The sequence below is a fragment of the Scyliorhinus canicula genome, chromosome 16, assembly GCF_902713615.1.
Source record: "Scyliorhinus canicula chromosome 16, sScyCan1.1, whole genome shotgun sequence".
In the NCBI taxonomy this organism is placed as follows: domain Eukaryota; kingdom Metazoa; phylum Chordata; class Chondrichthyes; order Carcharhiniformes; family Scyliorhinidae; genus Scyliorhinus; species Scyliorhinus canicula.
The window spans coordinates 129356803-129378452 of record NC_052161.1 but is presented as its reverse complement, the minus strand read 5'-3'; the positions used below and the strand labels follow the sequence as shown (position 1 = coordinate 129378452).

Here is a 21650-nt window from a genome sequence, read left to right as displayed (position 1 = left end):
GGAGGAAATGTGAGATAATTTGTTTTGGATTCAAGAAAGATAAATAAGAACCTTTCCTGAAGAGCGACGGATTAGAAATTGCGGGTGAGCCAAGGAATTTGGGTGTCTATGTATGCAAATCACTAAAAACCAGTGCAAAGCCAAGAAAGGTCATCAAAACAATGTTAGCATTCAACTCAAGGGTACTAGAGTGCAAAGGATAGGGAGTTCTGTTTCAGTTGTAGAGACCCTTGGTCAGACCTTAGTTAGTGTATCGCGTTTAGTTTTGAGCACGGCCCCTCAAGAAGGGTATACTGGTCAGGAAACGAGTGTAGTGCACAATCACCAGAACAATACTGGGGCTAAAAGGGTTATTTAAGGACAGACTGCATAAACGTGGCTTATACCCTTGAATGTAGGAGATTGAAGGGAGATCTGGCTGAAATGTGTAAAATTCTATTGTGCAGACATTTCCTCTGGTAGAGGAATCCAGGATAAGGGGGAAGAATATTAAAGGGTAAATATGGATTTGAGGTATAGATCAGCCATGATCACACTGAATAGTCGAATAGTACCTGGGCTTAATTGCTTTTCTAATCAAAGTTTCTGATGAGGACCAAGTTCAGATCAAGTTTTTTTTTACTGGGCTAGGCACCAACGAAATTAAAGACCACCCTTATCACAATTGCGACAGAGCTCTATCCTAATTTATATCAGGATTTGGGGGGAATGGTATCAAACATATCCGTGACTCAGTGACCTGCCTGTATACTCACAACATTCAGTATCTCAAAACCTCAAGGTGCTGATTGTATTGGAGTCATTTACAACCAGTGCAGGTCCTCCCAGTAATTCTCTGTCACCCACAGGATACATATGGGGATTCAAGATGATAACAAATAACAGTTAAAATGTTGGCAGTTTTCCAATGTGTTCATATTGACCCATCAGGAGATGGAGTGAGCTAACCTTTAACAGTCAACTAGGGCAGCACGGTGGCGCAGTGGGTTAGCCCTGTGCCTCACGGCGCCGAGGTCCCAGGTTCGATCCCGGCTCTGGGTCACTGTCCGTGTGGAGTTTGTACATTCTCCCCGTGTTTGCGTGGGTTTCGCCCCCCACAACCCAAAGATGTGCAGGGTAGGTGGATTGGCCACACTAAATTGCCCCTTAATTGGAAAAATGAATTGGGTACTCTAAATTAAAAAAAAAAAAAAAAAAACAGTCAACTAATGGGTCAATAATGATCGAGGTAAAGGGCAGGGAATAAAATATTGGTCACACTATGTTAAAGGAATATTTGGAATCTCCTCCTCTTGCTAACCTGGTGATGGACTTCATTAGACCACTCAGGGAAGAACTGCTTAAAATTCTCCCGTTTTCTAAACCAACTTTTCCTAGCAGAGCTGTGAGAGCTGCCTTCTCGCTCATTACCAATCTCCAACTGCAATCAAATTATCTAAACTAAAACTTAAAACGTCTCCACCTTATAAGATCCAGTTGCTAAGCGACACCAACATGCTTATGCCCTTTTATTTATTCTTCATGCTGTAGCCCTCTCTAAGCACAATAGAAACACAGTTGGAGCTTAACCAACCCCCACACATACAAACATCTTTGTCCAGCATGAATCTAACTATAGGTTTCACTCTTCCAGGCACAGAAAACTGAAATTAAAGACGCTTAAAACTATGCCTTATTTCAAATGTTTACCAATGCAAATATAAATCCCTTAAAACTACCTTTGTTTTCCTAACTGTTAGCCTGGCATTGAGTGGTAGCTGATTAACTGATTGTTAAAGTGAGAGCAAATGAAAATTGAACCCTGTCTTACCCTCACCTTCCGCTGCTAGACCCCCAATAATGTTTATCTTTCCAACTCAATTTGGTAAGAAAAGGTTTTGTGTCACATCTGGGGTGGGATAAATCGGTCTTCTTCACAGTTCTGGCTGGTTCTTTTAGTGTTTTGCATTACTCGTCTTACCCTTCCCGCCGAGGTGGTCTCTCTATCCCTCTCTCGTTCCCTCTGTCTTCCCTCTCTGCTTTTCTCATTTACTGACTTTCTCTCTCACCCTTTTTATCCTTCGTATTCTCCCTCTCTCTCCTTTCTCGCCCTAAATATCAGAGCTTAAAAGCAACTCCATCAAATCTGTCACACGACAACTGTCAAATTGTGGTGCTAACAATTATACTCAAAGACGAGAGACAAGTACAATAGAGGCTTTATTGCTGTGTGATGCTATTCCTCCAGCTGCAACTAAAGACTAGAGTCTGAGTGATTCACACGCATATTTATACACAAGCTCCCTGTGGGCGGAGCTAGCCGGCAGGGGCTTACCGGAAGAACCTGTATTACAGGTACAGCCTTATATCCCCCTACTACAAGTATGCATATCTACAATGGTTATCACCACACAAATCAACCGGCTTGAAGATAGGTTTTCTTTGTGAGAAATGAAGAAGTCAAGAATTTTAAAAAGATTAACCTCATTTGCACCCTAAGCTATCAATATCACACCTATATTCAGGACTCTCCATCCAGACCTTCCCCCTTCACACTCCTCATTCAAACAGTAAAAGAAATTCCAAGATTTCCCTCTTGTGGATTCGCCTTTTCTCTGCTGTTGCACTTGTTCGTCTCTTTCAGAAACACAGAAATTAATGTTTAAAGAAAAAGTGTCCAACTGCCAACAACCATTTCGAACACAGAAGAAAACAAATAAATGCAATCCAAGATTTCAAATGTTTCCCTCCGCTTGCCAAACCTGCTCTGGAGTCAGGAGATTTGCATGTCAAGAGGAACACGTAATAACACTGCGGATAGCGTGTGTTTTTGTTACAATTCCCCTCCAACAACCCCCACCTGAATTGAACTTCACTGTGTATGTGCTGCCATTCTTTTTTTTAAATAAATTTAGAGTACCCAATTAAGTTTTTCCAATTAAGGGGCAATTTAGCCCGGCCAATCCACCTACCCTGCACATCTTTGGGTTGTGTGGGCGAAACCCACGCAAACACGGGGAGAATGTGCAAACTCCACACGGACAGTGACCCAGGGCCGGGATCGAACCTGGGACCTCGGCGCCGTGAGGCAGCAGGGCTAACCCACTGTGCCACCGCGCTGCCCTGTACTTTACATTCTTTACACGTATTGAACAGAGACAAGATACAACCACAAACAGGATGAGACCGTGTAAAACTCAGCTCAGTTTGAATTCATGCTGACAGGTGTCGCTGCAACATCCAGAAAGGTTAAGGTTCAGAGGTCAGACATGGGTGAGCCAACTCTCCTTAAGTTTCCTGAATGGATGATTCCTGTAGTCAATCAAACAGCCTATATTTTGCCATCTCTGATATTTTTATTACCAATAAGTGGAGGTGTCGAAAGAAATTGCACAAATTATTTTAATGTGCCAGTGATGTCTCACGTGGGCTGCTTCAAGCAGTTTAACCTTTAGTTTTGTGCAGCCTCCAGGACGGAGGGTTGGTGACCCCTGGGAAGGAGGGAAATCTGGATTACCCGGAGAGGTTATAACAAAAGTGACTATGGCCAGGTTGAGGATCAGAGGGGTTTACTACTGGCACATATGGCATGTGATTTTAGGAACACAGCTGATGATAACTGCACTGGCATTGGTGGGCACTATAAACACTACACACACTATAGAAGGACAACATACAATTCCCAGGCCCACATGGATCCTTCGGTGTTTCACCATAAGTGGGAAGCACACAATCACAGAATAGAAAATACCCAAACCAAAGCCACAATGTATGGCAGAGCAGGGGACCTGATAAAGAGTTGAGGGGATTGGGAACCACATTGACACCAATAAAGTTGGGAGTAAAAAAATAAAGAGCGAAACAAATTACTCCAAAACAATCTCATGATAGCCTAAAACAATGGGTTGGCTATCATGGGTACAGGGTTTGAATTTCCGAAAGAGCATTATCTTTCCTCTGACCGTTTTGTTTTGCCCCTTAACTGAATTTCTACCTCGAACGTGCACAGCAACACCAGACATCCATTATAAATGGGACTGATTAGAAAATGGGATTAGAAAGTTAAAAGAGCAGGAATCATGGGCTGGATTCTCCATTGCCTGCTGTCGGTAGCAGGTTTCCTGAACCGACGGAGAATCGGGCGTCAGCTGAAAAACGGGATCGGCACCCGTGCTGCTCCGGTCCCCCACCGGCAGCGCGAGCAAGCTACCTGCCCCACGCCAGCGTGAGCAAGCTACCTGCCCCACCGGCAGCGCGAGCAAACTACCTGCCCCACGCCAGCGTGAGCAAGCTACCTGCCCCACCGGCAGCGCGAGCAAGCTACCTGCCCCACCGGCAGCGTGAGCAAGCTACCTGCCCCACGCCAGCGTGAGCAAGCCACCTGCCCCACCGGCAGCGTGAGCAAGCTACTTGCCCCACGCCAGCGTGACCAAGCTACCTGCCCCACCGGCAGCGTGAGCAAGCTACCTGCCCCACGCCAGCGTGACCAAGCTACCTGCCCCACCGGCAGCGCGAGCAAGCTACCTGCCCCACCGGCAGCGCGAGCAAATTGCCTGCCCCACCGGCAGCGCGAGCAAGCTACCTGCCCCACGCCAGCGTGAGCAAGCTACCTGCCCCACGCCAGCGCGAGCAAGCTACCTGCCCCACGCCAGCGCGAGCAAGCTGCCTGCCCCACGCCAGCGTGAGCAAGCTGCCTGCCCCACGCCAGCGCGAGCAAGCTACCTGCCCCACCGACAGCGTGAGCAAGCTACCTGCCCCATGCCAGCGTGAGCAAGCTACCTGCCCCACCGACAGCGCAAGCAAGCTACCTGCCCCACCGGCAGCGCGAGCAAGCTGCCTGCCCCACGCCAGCGTGAGCAAGCTACCTGCCCCACGCCAGCGTGAGCAAGCTACCTGCCCCACGCCAGCGCGAGCAAGCTACCTGCCCCACGCCAGCGCGAGCAAGCTGCCTGCCCCACGCCAGCGTGAGCAAGCTACCTGCCCCACCGGCAGCGTGAGCAAGCTACCTGCCCCACGCCAGCATGAGCAAGCTGCCTGCCCCACGCCAGCGTGAGCAAGCTACCTGCCCCACCGGCAGCGCGAGCAAGCTACCTGCCCCACCGACAGCGCGAGCAAGCTACCTGCCCCATGCCAGCGTGAGCAAGCTACCTGCCCCACCGACAGCGCAAGCAAGCTGCCTGCCCCACGCCAGCGTGACCAAGCTACCTGCCCCACCGGCAGCGCGAGCAAGCTGCCTGCCCCACGCCAGCGTGAGCAAGCTACCTACCCCACGCCAGCCGGAGCAAGCTACCTGCCCCACCGGCAGCGTGAGCAAGCTACCTGCCCCACGCCAGCGTGACCAAGCTACCTGCCCCACCGGCAGCGCGAGCAAGCTACCTGCCCCACCGGCAGCGCGAGCAAATTGCCTGCCCCACCGGCAGCGCGAGCAAGCTACCTGCCCCACGCCAGCGTGAGCAAGCTACCTGCCCCACGCCAGCGCGAGCAAGCTACCTGCCCCACGCCAGCGCGAGCAAGCTGCCTGCCCCACGCCAGCGTGAGCAAGCTGCCTGCCCCACGCCAGCGCGAGCAAGCTACCTGCCCCACCGACAGCGTGAGCAAGCTACCTGCCCCATGCCAGCGTGAGCAAGCTACCTGCCCCACCGACAGCGCAAGCAAGCTACCTGCCCCACCGGCAGCGCGAGCAAGCTGCCTGCCCCACGCCAGCGTGAGCAAGCTACCTGCCCCACGCCAGCGTGAGCAAGCTACCTGCCCCACGCCAGCGCGAGCAAGCTACCTGCCCCACGCCAGCGCGAGCAAGCTGCCTGCCCCACGCCAGCGTGAGCAAGCTACCTGCCCCACCGGCAGCGTGAGCAAGCTACCTGCCCCACGCCAGCATGAGCAAGCTGCCTGCCCCACGCCAGCGTGAGCAAGCTACCTGCCCCACCGGCAGCGCGAGCAAGCTACCTGCCCCACCGACAGCGCGAGCAAGCTACCTGCCCCATGCCAGCGTGAGCAAGCTACCTGCCCCACCGACAGCGCAAGCAAGCTGCCTGCCCCACGCCAGCGTGACCAAGCTACCTGCCCCACCGGCAGCGCGAGCAAGCTGCCTGCCCCACGCCAGCGTGAGCAAGCTACCTACCCCACGCCAGCCGGAGCAAGCTACCTGCCCCACCGGCAGCGCGAGCAAGCTGCCTGCCCCACGCCAGCGCGAGCAAGCTGCCTGCCCCACGCCAGCATGAGCAAGCTACCTGCCCCACCGGCAGCGCGAGCAAGCTACCTGCCCCACGCCAGCGTGAGCAAGCTACCTGCCCCACGCCAGCGTGAGCAAGCTACCTGCCCCACCAGCAGCGTGAGCAAGCTACCTGCCCCACGCCAGCGTGAGCAAGCTACCTGCCCCACCGGCAGCGCGAGCAAGCTACCTGCCCCACGCCAGCGTGAGCAAGCTACCAGCCCCACGCCAGCGTGAGCAAGCTACCTGCCCCACCGGCAGCGCGAGCAAGCTACCTGCCCCACGCCAGCGTGAGCAAGCTACCTGCCCCACGCCAGCGTGACCAAGCTACCTGCCCCGCGCCAGCGTGAGCAAGCTACCTGCCCCGCGCCAGCGTGAGCAAGCTACCTGCCCCGCGCCAGCGTGAGCAAGCTACCTGCCCCACGCCAGCGACACAGTGAAAATGGATCATTTGCGTCCAGTTGTGCCCAACTAACGAGCTGAAAGTCTGATTCTCCAGCTCCCGTGTTCCAGCAATCTCAGCCAGGATTCACACGGGTGTGAATTGGTGCAGGTATTTTCAAACGTGGCCCTGACGGTGGACCATGCGGTGGGTCAAGCGGTCAGTATATGATGGACATGCCCACCAAAGTCGATCAGATGACCCACTTCCTCCCACAAAACATATCCTGCCCCCCCGCCATGCCCCTCCCCCCCCCCCCCTCCCCCCACCACCAGACCCCAACAGAGACCTGGGGCGAAATTCTCCAACCCCCCGAAGGGTCGGAGAATCACCCGGGGCCGGAGTAAATCCCGCCCCCGCAGTGGCCAGAATTCTCCGCCACCCGGGAATTGGTGGGGGTGGGAATCGCCGCCGCACCGATCGGTGTGCCCTCCGCGGTGATTCTCCAGACCGCAATGGGCCTAAGTCCCGCCACTGAGAGGCCAATCCCGCCGACGTGGTTTCAACCACCTCTGGTGACGGCGGGATTGGCGGCGCGAGCGGGCCCCCGGGGTCCTGGAGGGGGGGGGGGGGGGGCGGAAGAGACCCCCCCTACTGCGCATGCACCGATGGTGACATCAGCGGCCGCTGACACACCGGCGCATGCGCGAACCGGCGAAGGCCTTTCGGCCAGCCTGGGCGCCGGGCATCAAAGGCCGTTGGCGCCGGGTTTTGGCGCCAGTCGGCGTGGCACCAACCACTCCGGCACGGGCCTAGCCCCTAAAGGTGCCGAGAATTCCGCACCTTTGGGGAGGCCCGACGCCGGAGTGGTTGGCGCCACTCCGCTATGCCGGGACCCCCCCCCCCCCCCCCCGCCCCCCCGCCAGGTAGGGGAGAATCCCGGCCCTGAAAACTGAACAACAGTCCAGGCAGTAGGGTGAAAAATCATTGCATTTTCACTCACCCTTTCCTAACATCTCTGCGTCAGACAAAATATTTCATAGAATTTACAGTGCAGAAGGAAGCCATTTGGCCCATCGAGTCTGCACCGGCTCTTGGAAAGAGCACCCTACCCAAGATTAACACCCTATCCCCCATAACCCAGTAACCCCACCCAACACTAAGGGAAATTTTGGACACTAAGGGCAATTTATCATGGCCAATCGAACCTAACTAGCACATCTTTGGACTGTGGGAGGAAACCAGAGCACCCGGAGGAAACCCACGCACACACGGGGAGGATGTGCAGACTCCGCACAGACAGTGACCCAAGCTGGAATCGAACCTGGGACCCTGGAGCTGTGAAGCAATTGTGCTATCCACAATGCTACCGTGCTGCCCACAAATGCAAATCTTCCATTCAATTTTACAGAGCAATACATTGTATTAGCCCAGAGACAAGTGCTTGGTGGATTATTTATCTATCTTTCTCTTCATACTTGAATGCATCTCAGTACCTAACCACAATGTTTATAAACACTCTTGCTATGATTGACAGCTCATCACAGCAAAAGGAGCTAAGTTCTTTCTGCTGTGAAAAAGAGGAAGGACGCAATCCATCGGCCACGCTGCACCTGAAAAGCAGCTCGCCATGGCGCAGCGCGTCTGATAAAAGCCGGAAGACCCCACTCCCGGGATGTACCTGACTCACAGTGCCTCGCAAGATCCAACACGATTGCACAAAACGTTGCGATTGTGGGCGGGATCACTTTTTAGCAAATCTGCATATTAGAGCGAGACTAATAGTCTCACTGCAGATTCCTGAGTTACCCAAGGAATTGGGATCTATCCCCTTCACCTCGGTGACTTTGGGCGAACAATGTTCAGCACTGGTCCCCACAAACAGAATGGCCTCCTATCCCTTGGAGGGATAGGAGGCCCCCAGGTACATGCCCTTTGGGAAAGGTGGTAACCGGGCACTGCTGGTGCCACCCAGGCATTCTAGTCCTGCCAGCCTGGCACTGTGGCAGTGCCACCTGGGTGTGAGCCTGGCACTGTCAAGGTAGCCAGGTGGCACTGCCAACTGACAGGGGCACTGCCCTTGCATCGGGGGCCTCAGAGATTGGGATGCCATTTAAAAATGGCGACTCAATCTCTCACTACACTGAGAAGCTGAGAGAGCGGATCTCCTCGGTGTGGGAAATGGGGCTATGTGCAGCCTCGGCCGTATGTTCCCCGCTAAGGCCCCTTATTTAACATGAGTGGCGATGTGTTTGTAGGCGCTGTGAGCACCGGAAACACGTGGCTAAACGCGCTCGCTATGGAACTTTGTTCCCATTTAGTTGAATCTCACCCATAGTCTTTGATGGAGGTCTCTGATGGGGATCTGTGTTTGGGGTCTGATGGGGGTGCTGGGGTGGGTCTGGTGGAGGGTGTCTGATGGGGATCTGTGTTTGGGGTCTGATGGGGGTGATGGGGTGGGTCTGATGGAGGGTGTCTGATGGGGGTCTCTGATGGGGATCTGTGTTTGGGGTCTGATGGGGGTGATGGGGTGGGTCTGATGGAGGGTGTCTGATGGGGATCTGTGTTTGGGGTCTGATGGGGGTGATGGGGTGGACCTGATGGGGGTCTCTGATGGAGGGTGTCTGATGGGGATCTCTGTCTGGGGTCTGATGGGGGTGATGGGTTGGGTCTGATGGAGGGTGTCTGATGGGGATCTCTGATGGGGATCTCTGTCTGGGGTCTGATGGGGGTGATGGGTTGGGTCTGATGGAGGTGTCTGATGGGGGTCTCTGATGGGGATCTCTGTTTGGGGTCTGATGGGGGTGATGGGGTGGGTCTGATGGAGGGTGTCTGATGGGGATCTCTGTTTGGGGTCTGATGGGGGTGATGGGGTGGGTCTGATGGCGGGTGTCTGATTGGGGTGGCTGATTGGGGGGGGGGGGGGGGGGGGGGGGCAGTGCCGAGCCACCCTCATGCATGCGTGCTGTGGGGAGGTGATCTGTTATTCTCGTCGTGGTGGGGAGGAGGATGCTCCCATTTGTGAGCGAAGGAGATGGCAGGATTTGCATGAGGGGGGGAGGCGGCCACCCGCCAGACCTCTGTAGCCACCCACTGAAAATGATGGCCCGATACCAGGATTCCGACAGAATCCCTCGAGCGCTCCTCCATGAATAAATTTGCATGGAAAAGGAGAAGGAATCGAACCGGCGCCGCTCCAAACATCAGCAGAGACCAGGATTGAATCTCCGCTGATGGAGCATATAAGCCTGGATTCTCCGCCGCCGAGATTCTCAGTTTTGCCTGCGCCTGGGGGTTTTCCAACGGCATGGGCTGCCCCACAATGGGCAACCCCATTGACCGGCCGGCAGAACGGAGAATCCCGCCGGCGGGTCGGGGCAGAAATGTGGCGCGGCAGGGCAGAGAATCCAGCTCATAGTCTCCAGAACAGAGAACCCAGCCCATAATAACATCACTCTGGCATCATTACTATGTAGTTCCCACATATTAAAGACCAAAGTCTTCAATTTATACAGCCACAGAGGCCCTAAAGCATTTTATGCCCAATGATGTGCCTTTTAGAGTGTGGTCACTGTTGTAATGTAGAAAACATGCAGCTAATTTGAACACAGCAAGATTCCACAAACCGCAAAGTCCCTCTTCCCCACCCAGATTCAGCTTGTGAGCCACTCAAATGAACCCAACTCTCCTTCAGCATCTTTAACAATCTCAGCGTGCAATTACAAGGAGTCTCTTTTTTATTGTATTTTTGTTCTTGTGATGTGGGCAACACTGACACGGCCATATTTATTGTCCATCTTTTGCTACTTTGAGGGTTTTAATAGTTGACCACATGGTATGGGACTAGAGTCATATGTAGGCCAGACATGGAGGGTTGGCAGGTCCCTGAAAGACATTTTGTGAACCATTTGGGTTTTTAACAGAATGCAACTATTTTATCTGGAGCCAGTCTACAAATCCGCCTAATTAATTAATTCAATTTCCCAACATGTCACAATGGGATTTGAACTCACGACTTTAGGAATGCTAGTTTAATACCAGAATTGCTGTGTTCTGTGTTTCCCAGTGATAGTATTTTGGGGCGTCAGGTGTACCAGTTGATGAGCCTAGTCTTACACCAGGAAAGATCGCACTGGCTGACAGCATCATAGCTGATTCTTGCTGAATGGATTTTGATGAGCCTGGATACTTGGATAGCTGGGTGTCAGGGAAATTTACATTACCCTATCCCCGTTTTTCTCCCCCAGTTGCCCCTCCCATGAAGAGGTGGCATGGTAGCCCAGTGGTTAGCACTGTTGCTTCACAGCACCAGTGGGCTGGGTTCAATTCCTGGCTTGGGTCACTGTCTGCACGTTCTCCCCATGTCTGCGTGGGTTTCCTCTGGATGCTCTGGTTTCCTCACACAGTCCAAAGATGTGCGGGTTAGGTAGATTGGTCATGCTAAATTGCCCGTAGTGTCCAAAAGTTAGGTGGTGTTACAGGGATCGGGTGGAGGTGTGGGATTAGGTAGGGTTCTCTTTCAGGGGCTGGTGTAGACTCGATGGGCCAAATGGCCTCCTTCTGCACTGTAAGTTCTATCATATCTATCGAAGTAACTATTCTGGAGTAATGTCTCAGAGGCATTGGATACCTTTACATTCTTTATGCATGAGTCTGGGCCATTTGATTGCAAGAGGTATCTCAGCGATGTCTGATCCTGCTCCCCAATGTGTTACAGGGAAAGAATGGAGGAAAGGGAGTAGGAGGTGATTTGGAGCAATGGCATGATCAGCCAATAGCCCCTTGTATACAGTAACCACTTTGATCTCTGCACAAACATGTTTCCCACCAAGAATTATTGGATGGTGGAGTGGGCAAGTCTCTCCTTAGCTCAGTGGGCACTGAGGCCAATTCAAGTGCCCTGTAGTCAAACTCAGCTAACATAGCAGAGACCAGGATTGAACCCAAGACCCTCCTATTCTTGTGTCAAACAGCAGCATGCCAGCGGGGCATTTATACACTAAATTATTGAGCTGCTTTGACTCGAGAGAATAAGATTCAATTGTAAATAATACAACCTTTTTTGCAAATGTTTTAAATTCTTAACCAGGTGGGAGTAATGACATTGAAAACACATACTCCTAATAATTGCCTTCTCGTTGACGGGAATTACTCCAACAAAGAACACAGAACAAAGAACAAAAAACAAAGAAAAATACAGCACAGGAACAGGCCCTTTGGCCCTCCAAGCCTGTGCCGACCATGCTCCCCGTCTAAACTAAAATCTTTTGCACTTCCTGGGTCCGTATCCCTCCATTGCCATCCTATTCCTGTATTTGTCAAGATGCCCCTTAAACGTCACTATCGTCCCTGCTTCCACCACCTCCTCCGGCAGCGAGTTCCAGGCACCCACTACCCTCTGTGTAAAAAGCTTGCCTCGTAAATCTCCTCTAAACCTTGCCCCTCGCACCTTAAACCTATGCCCCCGAGTAATTGACCCCTCTACCGTGGGAAAAAGCCTTTGACTATCCATTCTGTATATGCACCTCATAATTTTGTAGACCTCTATCAGGTCGCCCCTCAACCTCCGTCGTTCCAGTGAGAACAAACCGAGTTTATTCAACCTCTCCTCGTAGCTAATGCCCTCCATACCAGGCAACATCCTGGTAAATCTCTTCTGCACCCTCTCTAAAGCCTGCACATCCTTCTGGTAGTGTGGCAACCAGAATTGAACACTATATTCCAGGTGTGGCCTAACTAAGGTTCTATACAGCTGCAACATGACTTGCCAATTTTTATACTCAATGCCCCGGCCAATGACGGCAAGCTTGCCGTATACCTTCTTGACTACCTTCTCCACCTGTGTTGCCCCTTTCAGTGGGACAGTAATAGACATTTAAGCAATGGGGGTTCTGTTGCCCCTGCACCATCCAAAGAGTTTCTCTGTACACTGGTATGAGCATGGCGAAGTGGCCATCAAGCCAGCCTCACACACCACATTAGTTGCAGAATCATGACAGGACACTTCTGACCGTCACCTTCATAGCCTCGGAGAGATAAAAAAAGAAAAGAAAAAAGCCAGGGAAAATAATACACTGGAAATTTCTCTCTGCTCCCCTCACACTCAAAACTAGTTCAGGACATCAACACTGAATTGGTCAGCATTGCATGGACTAATTAGATGTCGACTGTGGTTTAGTGGGTAAAACCCTCACCTCTGAGTCGGAAGGTTGCGAACACAAGTGTCACTCCAGAGACATGAGTACTAAATCTAGGACGACATTCACATTGCAATACTGAAGGGGCACTGCACTGTCAGAGCTACCATCCTTCCAATGAAATGTTAAAGCAGGGTTCTGTAAAGGCAAAAGGTAAAGTTGCCATAGTCCCAGATGACCATAGGCTTTGATGGGGTGGGGGGGAGGGAGCTGACTGGTGGTGGTTTAACCTGAGGATCATAGATCATAGAATTTACAGTGCAGAAGGAGGCCATTCGGCCCATCGAGTCTGCACCGGCTCCTGGAAAGAGCACCCTACCCAAGGTTAACACTTCCACCGTATCCCCATAACCCAGTAACCCCACCTAACACTAAGGGCAATTTTGGACACTAAGGGCAATTTATCATGTCCAATCCACCTAACTTGCACATCTTTGGACTGTGGGAGGAAACCGGAGTACCCGGAGGAAACCCCGCATACACGGGGAGGATGTGCAGACTCTGCACAGACAGTGACCCAAACCGGAATCGAACCTGGGACCCTGGAGCTGTGAAGCGATTGTGCTATCCACAATGCTACAATGCTGCCCACACGGATCACCACACCTCAGGCGAGGGCAAGGTTGAGAAGGTTCAGAATAACCTCAGATGGTATGGGAATTGGACCTGCGCTGCATCACAATCCAACTGTCTAGTCAAGCGAGCTAAAGGTCCTGTCGCACTAAATCAAAAAGCAGAAGCATTTTTCACCAGTGTCCTGGGGCCAATATTTATCCCTCAACCAACATCACTAAAAAACAGGAATCGCACGCTTATTGTGAGATCTTGCTGTGCACAAATTGGCTCAATTTACCTTCATTACAAGAGTGTACAAAAGTACTTTGTAGGCTGCACGGCATTTTGGGATGTCCCAAGGTGGTGAAAGGCGCCACATAAATGCAAGTCGTTTCTTTATATGAAGGAACGGGAAGGAGATTTTGTTGCCTACTTACCCGGAGCCTGCTCCACACGGTGGCTGCTGTAGGATACGAAGCACGAGTAGCAGTTCTTCCTGTGGTAACGGTAGCGGATGGCAGATCCCGACCCGGACACTCGGGCCAAGGTGCAAAGCAGCAAGCACAGCGTGACCCACGGCCCCTGGGCAAGCCTCATGTCCACCTTGGCGACGGAGAGAGCTGAAACAAGTGGAGGGTTTGCCCAGCACTGGGCAGCTTGATGCACTCTTCTCCCGCTAAACCCCCCACCCCTCCCTACTTTCCGCAGAGAGACAGAGAGCTGTCAAGAGGGGAACAGCTGGTTAGGAGCAGCACCAGGAGCAGTGGCTGCCTGTAGTACTGAAGCCGACGAAAAGACTTTCTAACTTTTGCTGCTACTGTCCTCAGTAGAACCTAAGTGAACTGTTGGAAGATCCTCCTCCTGCTTTAACAGTGTCTCAGCTTTGGGCAGGCCTCCCCAGGTAAGGATCCGCCCCCCTGTTTCTGTCAGCAGTCGACAGCTGAACAGAAATAAAACCAGTCACAAAAAAACAAATCGCATTCCTTAAAAATTAAAACAATAAAGGAAAATTCCTGTCTGATGCCTCTCAAGCCACAGGCCATTTGCTCGAAACTGCTTTGAAGCTGAACTGGGATCTCTGCCTGGACTGTTAAGCAAAAAAAAAGAATCTAAAATCTAACTCCGCAACCCAGAGAGGATTCCCACTCGAGCCTGCTCCAAGGGTTTTTCAAAATGTATAATTACTTTTTTTCTGCTGCTTGATGCAATGTTGGCGTGTTCCACAATAACCCACAGCGATGGTTGTCGCTGGCTTTCGTGTTAAAAGGACCCAGCGATTTTTTTTTTTTAACATTCAAAACTGTTAAATAGAAAACAGATGCTCAGTTATTTTTTTGTCTTGATTACCAAATCCAAGAGTCATTCAAACAAGCCAGGATGGTCTCTGGATAGAGAGAACGAGAGAGGGTTAAGGCGGAGAGTGAGAAACAGCGAGAGAGTGTGAGAGAGACAAACAGACACACAGAGAGAGAAAGACCGTGGTAGAGAGACGGAGATGGAGAGACAGAGTCCAGTGGACCAAAGAAAGGGAGGGAGAGACAGAGAGAGCGAGGGAGAGTGGGAGAGAGAGAGAGAAAAATAAACATCGAGACAGAAAAAAACAGAACCAGAAAGAAAGACAGAGGCAGAGAGAGGGAGACAGAGACAAAGGTACAAAGGAGAGAAGAAAGGAGGAAGGGACAATGGCAGAGAGAGAGAGAGAGACAGAGACGGGCAGACAAACAGAAAGAGAAGCAGAGACGGAGAGAGAGAGACTGAGGGAGAGAGAGAGAGAGACAGGCCAGGCAATCGGAGTACATTCAATTCACTGTCGCCATTCATGCCACTGGCCTCATCAAACATCCTCAGAGAACTTTGGTGACTGGCAATGGGCCAAAAGGCTTTGGTTCACTCAGCTAACTCTGTGCCAGCATGCTGTGTTTACTGAGATCTCAGGGCAGTATTCAACACTGACTGTCGGGGTCGTGAGGTCAGAATCGACGATAACTCACTTACGCAACCGTGTTTTGTTTCTATATAAATGGCACATTGTTTACATTTTTTGGAAATCTGTTAAAGTTACAGGCATGTTCCATAAAGAGGCAAAGAAAATTAATTAGTTTGGAAAGCTGTGTAAAAGGGGATTTCACTTTAGAGATTGACGCAGAGCCCTCACACAAAGACCACGGTGGATAACACAAGGAGCAACCAGGAGCAGGAATCACCCACTGCATCTTCATTTCCTTCAGGAGTCACAGAACCAGAGGAGGTGTGAGATTCTCAGGCAGAAATTTGCATGGGATGTTTAGCAAAGGAGTAAGTATGTATACCTCCAATGACTTAGTCAGCTGCTGTATAAAGCCTCACACACCATGGGGGGGGGGGATACAGCAGTCAGAGTTTCCGCTCCTGATCACAATCCAGTGATTTCCAGTGAGTTGAAAAGCAGACAGGTGAGAATAGGATCGCATGCATGTGTCGCCTACCGCAGTTGAATAGCCAACGGCCACTCTGTCTTGCAAAAGGAGGCTAGCATTGGCAACCATGTAATGATACCCCAAGTAATTGGCACCTTCAGGAGGCAAATGAAGAAAATCCAAAGACTTTTAAAACATTGGAACCAAATGGGCACCACACAATTGGACTGATATTAACTTCTAAAACGTCAGTACCGAGGAATGGAACACCCGCACCACATTTCACACATTTGGAAAATATGTATAGTGAGACCAATCACTTACCGAGATTCCACTATGCCAGCCTCTCAATTAGGCCATTGCCAACTACCCCTTCCCCAAGATAAATGGCTGGGAAGGGCCAGAGATGGAAGTAAATTCCCCTCCTAATCTCCAATTTCTTTTTCTATTTATTCATGGGATGTGGGCATCGCTGCCCCCCACCCCTCCCCTCCCCAGCGCAAGTCCCAAATCTCCCCCTCCCCCCAGCCCAAACTCACTTATAAGGGGGTCCTCAGGCACCCCTCTGCACCCACGCAGGGTACCCCTAGACCAGAGTCCCATCATGGGAAAAATACCAGCCTGGCACCTTGGCACTGCCAGGGTGTTGTTCCATCTGGTCCCCGTTTGTAGAGACCAGCACTAAATGGCACTCACCCGAGGTCTCCAAGGCCAGGGGTTTAGACCCCATGTCTTGGGTAGATTTTGGGAGTGCATATTAGAGTGAGACTAGCTGTATCACTATGCTGATTTGCTGAAAAGTGATCTCGCCCACAATGGGCCGGATTCACATCGCGGCATCTCGCGCGATCATGTTAGATACTGCGAGGCGTGGCAAGTCAAATAGATCCGGGAAGAGGGATCACCCGGCATCTATCAGCCGCACCACGCTGCCTTTCGGGCATAACGTGGGCAGTAGATTTCACCCTAAGTCTCTACGTATTACTCAGTCTCCCTCTGGAAATCATGCAACCTGTAAATAACCAGAAAATGTCGCTGTCAGTATTTACTTGTTGCTCTCCATACACCTTGAGGTCGATTGCTCTCAGGCTGTCCCTCATTGATGGTAGGGAGGTGAATTCGGTGATCATGTTGTCACAACAGAGAGAAGCTGTGCTTGAGATCAGGCTCCAACCGCTGGCTGTACTCCTTGTAAGATGGGGGATTTGCCTCATTTGAGGGAACTCCGTACTTAATTCCTGCTCCTTGTAATGTATATAAGACCTCCAGCATAAAATCTGCCAAATATTATTTCCCCAACATGCATCAGAGTCAAAATAAAAGTCTGAAAATAAAATCACTGGTTGACTATTTTGCTAAACTGCAAAGGAATCTAATCTGTTGTACCTCATTAACTCACAGGCTGTGAACCCCATGTATCAAAGATTCCTGGTTTGGTGATACCTGCTTTTATTTGTATGGAGATCATACAGCTTGTTAATGACAATGCCTTGCTGTCAGTGCTGCTCTCTGTATCTTATGCTCTCTTGTTCTCACACTGTCCCTCTCTTTCTTTTTCTCTCCCTCACTTTCTTTTGCTTTCTCTCTCCCTCCACCCCCCCCCCCCCCCCCCCCCCCGGCCCATCTCTGTCACCCCTCTCTCTCTGGGTTGCCTTGTTCAACCAATTTACAACTTGCTTTTGTCTCACTTTCCTTGCTTCGCATCTTACAGTTTCTCTCGGTCTTTATTTGTTTTCCTCTCTAAGGCTTCTCCCCCCCCCCCCCCCCCCCCCGGCCCATCTCTGTCACCCCTCTCTCTCTGGGTTGCCTTGTTCAACCAATTTACAACTTGCTTTTGTCTCACTTTCCTTGCTTCGCATCTTACAGTTTCTCTCGGTCTTTATTTGTTTTCCTCTCTAAGGCTTCTCCCCCCCCCCCCCCCCCCCCCCCCCACCACAATTGTTTCCCGGAGTCTCAGTTTCTCCATGACTCTGGTGGCTCTCAGTCCCCCTCCATCTCCCTCACTCTCCTTCGCTTGCTGTCTCTCTCAATCTCTCTCAGGTTACCTCGAGCAGTGTTTTCTCTGCCTCTGTAATTCTCTGTCAATGTTCCCTCGAAGGCACACGGCTGCGCTGGAACCTGGTAACAGGCCCAAGCACAAGACAGCTCCTTTAGGTCACAGGCAATCCAGGATGTACAAAACAACTGTTTCTTGAAAACTGTGCCGTAAGTCATATCACAGTACTTCGGAATGGATTTTCCTATTGGAACAATGGGATCAATGAGGAGATGGATTCTGATCTAAGGCCCAAAATCAGCCACGGGCACCCACCGGTGTTAAAGGCTCTCAACTCGCACCATGTCAAGTCGTTGAGGCTACTGATGATGCCTGCATGCTTTAGCTCACGTTCCTTGGTTAGTGTGATATAATGAAGCCCTCGATCACCGTCAGTCGCTTGCTTAACCTTGCCAGTGTGAGTGCATATTAGGCGGTGCATTGAGCACTGTCATGACAGGAGTGCTGAAAAAAATCAGGGACGGGATTCACCCTTCTGAGGACTATGTCCCCACGTCCGCCGGTAAACGGGCAAGAATCACTCCGGACATTTTCCTCAAAGGTCCGGGGTGATTCTCCGTTTTCCAGGGGGCTAGCAGGGCCCCGGTGTGCGTCCCGCAGCTCTCGCTACCGTCGGGACCCTGCTAGCCAGACCGCGCGGCCGTGCATGCGCGTGGCAGCCCACCTCGGAGCGGGCGCCGCCGACATGGCGGAGCCACACAGCGGGCCCGCACGGAGGAAGGTAGGTTCTTCCCAGATCGCGATGGCCCACCGCACGGTGGCCCCTGATCACAGGCCACCACTGAGGCCTCCTACGGAGTCAGATACCCCCCGTCCCCCACCAGGTCCGCCACCGGGGACGTGGGTCCCAGCTCTCGCTGGGCAGTACCACATGTAAACCACACTGACAGGAGTTCCGCCGGTGGACCGCAGAGAATCGCCGCGGGGGCCTGTTCCAACAGCCCCCGACTGGCACCGCATCAACCGCGCAAGTGGGACTGGCGGGTCCGCAGAGAATCGCGGAAGCGTCATCGTGCCGGATTTCCGGCATGAACGGCTATTCTCCACCCCCTCACTGGGCGCGATTCTGGCGCGGAAGGTCAGAGAATCCTGCCCCCGACATTGGCTTACAGGTGGATTAACAGAATAAAATAAAAATAAAATACTGTGGCTGCTGGAAATCTGTAATAAAAACAGAAAGTGCTGGATAAACCCAGCAGGTCTGGCAGCATCTCTGGAGGGAAACAGAGCTAACCTTTGTATATCCAGCATGTGGCTTAGAGGGAACATTGATAGAGACTGATAGAGGCAGAGGAAATACTGCTCGAGACCACCTGGGAAAGGCAGCAAGAGAGAGAGAGTGAGGGGGATGGAGGTAGACTGAGAGCTACCAGAGTCATGGAGAGCAGAACAAAACACTGGTTTCCAACCTGGTAAAGGTGGTTTGACAGTTCAGTGGGTGGTCTGACACTGTCCAGTTTTACAGGTGAGTTTCGCACAACATCGATACGTACATATGTACTTGTTGGCGTAGTGTTGTAAAGTCGAAATGGTGCCAATTTAGAAATGACCTAATTGCCGTTCGTCACAAGTTGAATATCATAAAGTGAAGGACTGCCTGTACTGTGCATGCACAGCTGTCTGTGCAAAATAATTCAAAGAGCCCTCGGACTCAAATGAATAGGCAGTGTACGACAAAAAAAATTAGAGGGAACATCACTATCTATGTTTCCTTATCTCCATCTCCCTGGTAAACTCTTGCAGTATCTGTGTCTCTTACACCTTCATTCAGTCTCTCCCTTTCCCTTTAGCTTTTAGTCAGACTTTCAAATATCTGGACATAAATCATTTTTTGCTGCAGATATATTAATTTGACATGAATTAATACCATAACTGTCTGTGATAAAATCCAAATGTAAACTCTGCATTGCCATCACACATTCCATCACACTCAGGAACCATAACCACAAAAGCAAGAATTAGCCTTAAAGGGACGTCTCAATTTTTGAATATTTTACTGCCTTAAAGAGACTTGTTAAACCCCAAAATATTGCAGCTTTACAAGGGCATTCTTAAAACTGAGTATTTAATTTGTCTGTGTTTTACTCAATTAATCCCCCTCCCCTGGATAAAGTGCTGACCCTTGTCCACAGAGGCAGACTGCAGGAACGAGCAACACATTCTGCCATTTAGCAATTAAATCAGCGCGGGTGGGCTCAATGCTACACCAGCTCAGAGCTGCTGTGCGGGTCTCAAAAGTCACCTGTCACATGGATGTCTATGGAGAGGAGAGTTTCATTCACGCAGAAGTCTGATCCAGACAAGGAAAGTGCATTCCACACCTGCAGTCAGCTCTGATTTCCCTCCTGCTAAGTATTAATGGGTAAATATTGAGCTAAATTACACCCAGGTGTTAGCACCGTTGAGCCAGCTCAGAAAGAAGATAAGTATTCATTTAATTTGATCAATGTGAAAATATTGCCTAATGGTGCTCTTTCGTTGGTTTGGAGGTGCAGTTTTGACTGAATCAAATGAATTTGATTTATTCATTGTAAAATGGTTGTGTTCTGACTTTTCAATGGGGAGGAAAACCGGTCTAACCTTGGACCTCCTGTGCTGCACGACTCAGGAACACCCTGGAAGGTGCACTTCCCAATTGGAAGAGATTCTCTCTCTTCATAACAATCATTTTTGGGTGGAACGTTGGGGTGGGTGGGGGGGGGGGGGGGGGGGGGGGTTGTCAGGTAGGTGCCTGGCATAAGTGGAATCCCTTTACTGCGACTATCTTCCAACCAAACTACTGAGACACCCACACTGGGCCAGAGCTTGTGAATCCTACATAGAGCACGCACTCTTCCCTGATAGAATTACTGCACTTACCTAAGGACAGAAAGCTGAGGCACAGGTCAGCTAAGCTAAGGAACTGGATCCTACTAAATACATATGGGCTTTTATTGGAGTTTAATCAACTGGTATATGTTCCACTGCTTGTTGAGCCAGGGCGGTTTGTTAATCAATTTGGCATTTTTCCTGCAGCTAAGACACAAATTTACACTTTTTTATGAGTTCAGTTGCAAAAATTGTCAAGATAGGATTTGAACTCTTACCTGTACCATATCACTAGGCCCACCATACACACCATGGCCGGCATCTCCAGCGCAGCACAAAGTGAATGATCCATCTCGGCCTCCTCCTGACGTCTCCAGCATCACAGATGTCAGTTTCCAGCCAATGTGATTCACTCCGCTTGATATCAAGAAATGATTGAAGGCACTGGATAGTGCCAAGGCTATGGGCCCTGCCAGTATTCTGGCAACAGGGCTGAAGACTTGTGTTCCAGAACTTACCATGCCCCCAGGCAAGCTGTTCCAGTGCAGCTACAACACCGGCGTCTACCCAACAGGGGAAAATTGCCCAAGTATGTCCTGCACACAAAAAAGGGCAAATCCAACATGGCCAATTACCGCTCCATCAGTCTACTCTCCATCATCAGTAAAGTGATGGAAGGCATCTTCCCTATGCTATCAAGACAAGAACCTGCTCACTGGCGCTCAAGTTTCGGTTCTGCCAGGGCTATTCAGTCCCTGACCTCATTACAGCCTTGGTTCAAAACATGGACAAAAAAGCTGAACTCCAGAGGTGAGGGTAAGTGTGACTGTCCTTGGCATCAAGGCAGCATTTGACCGAGTGTGGCATCAAGGAGCCAAAGCAAAACTGGAGTCAATGGGAATCAGGGGGAAAGCTCTCCATTGGTTGGACTCATACCTGGTACGAAGGAAGATGGTTGTGATTGTGGGACTTCCGGGAAATTACTGCAGGAGTTCCTCAGGGCAGTGTCCTTGGCCCAAACATCTTCAGCCGCTTCATCAATGACCTTCCATCCATCATAAGGTCAGAA

At 51.0% G+C, this 21650-nt stretch overlaps 1 protein-coding gene across 4 annotated transcripts in view; it reads right to left on the bottom strand.

Annotated features, from left to right (window-relative positions):
• Positions 1-21650, bottom strand: part of LOC119979502 (multiple epidermal growth factor-like domains protein 6) — a 451484-nt gene that overhangs the window by 205838 nt on the left and 223996 nt on the right. Inside the window, exons 1-2 of one of the 4 annotated variants that reach the window (XM_038821816.1) lie at positions 20860-20877; positions 14507-14621 (exon numbers count right to left, since the gene is read on the bottom strand). The exons of 1 other annotated variant lie outside the window; for it this stretch is intronic. In XM_038821816.1, the coding sequence (XP_038677744.1) occupies positions 14507-14615 (109 nt within the window). In that variant the 5' untranslated portion in view covers positions 14616-14621; positions 20860-20877. Of the gene's footprint in view, positions 1-13758; positions 14467-14506; positions 14837-20859; positions 20878-21650 lie in introns of those variants that run through there. 2 more of the 4 variants (XM_038821815.1, XM_038821814.1) reach the window with 2 other exon arrangements.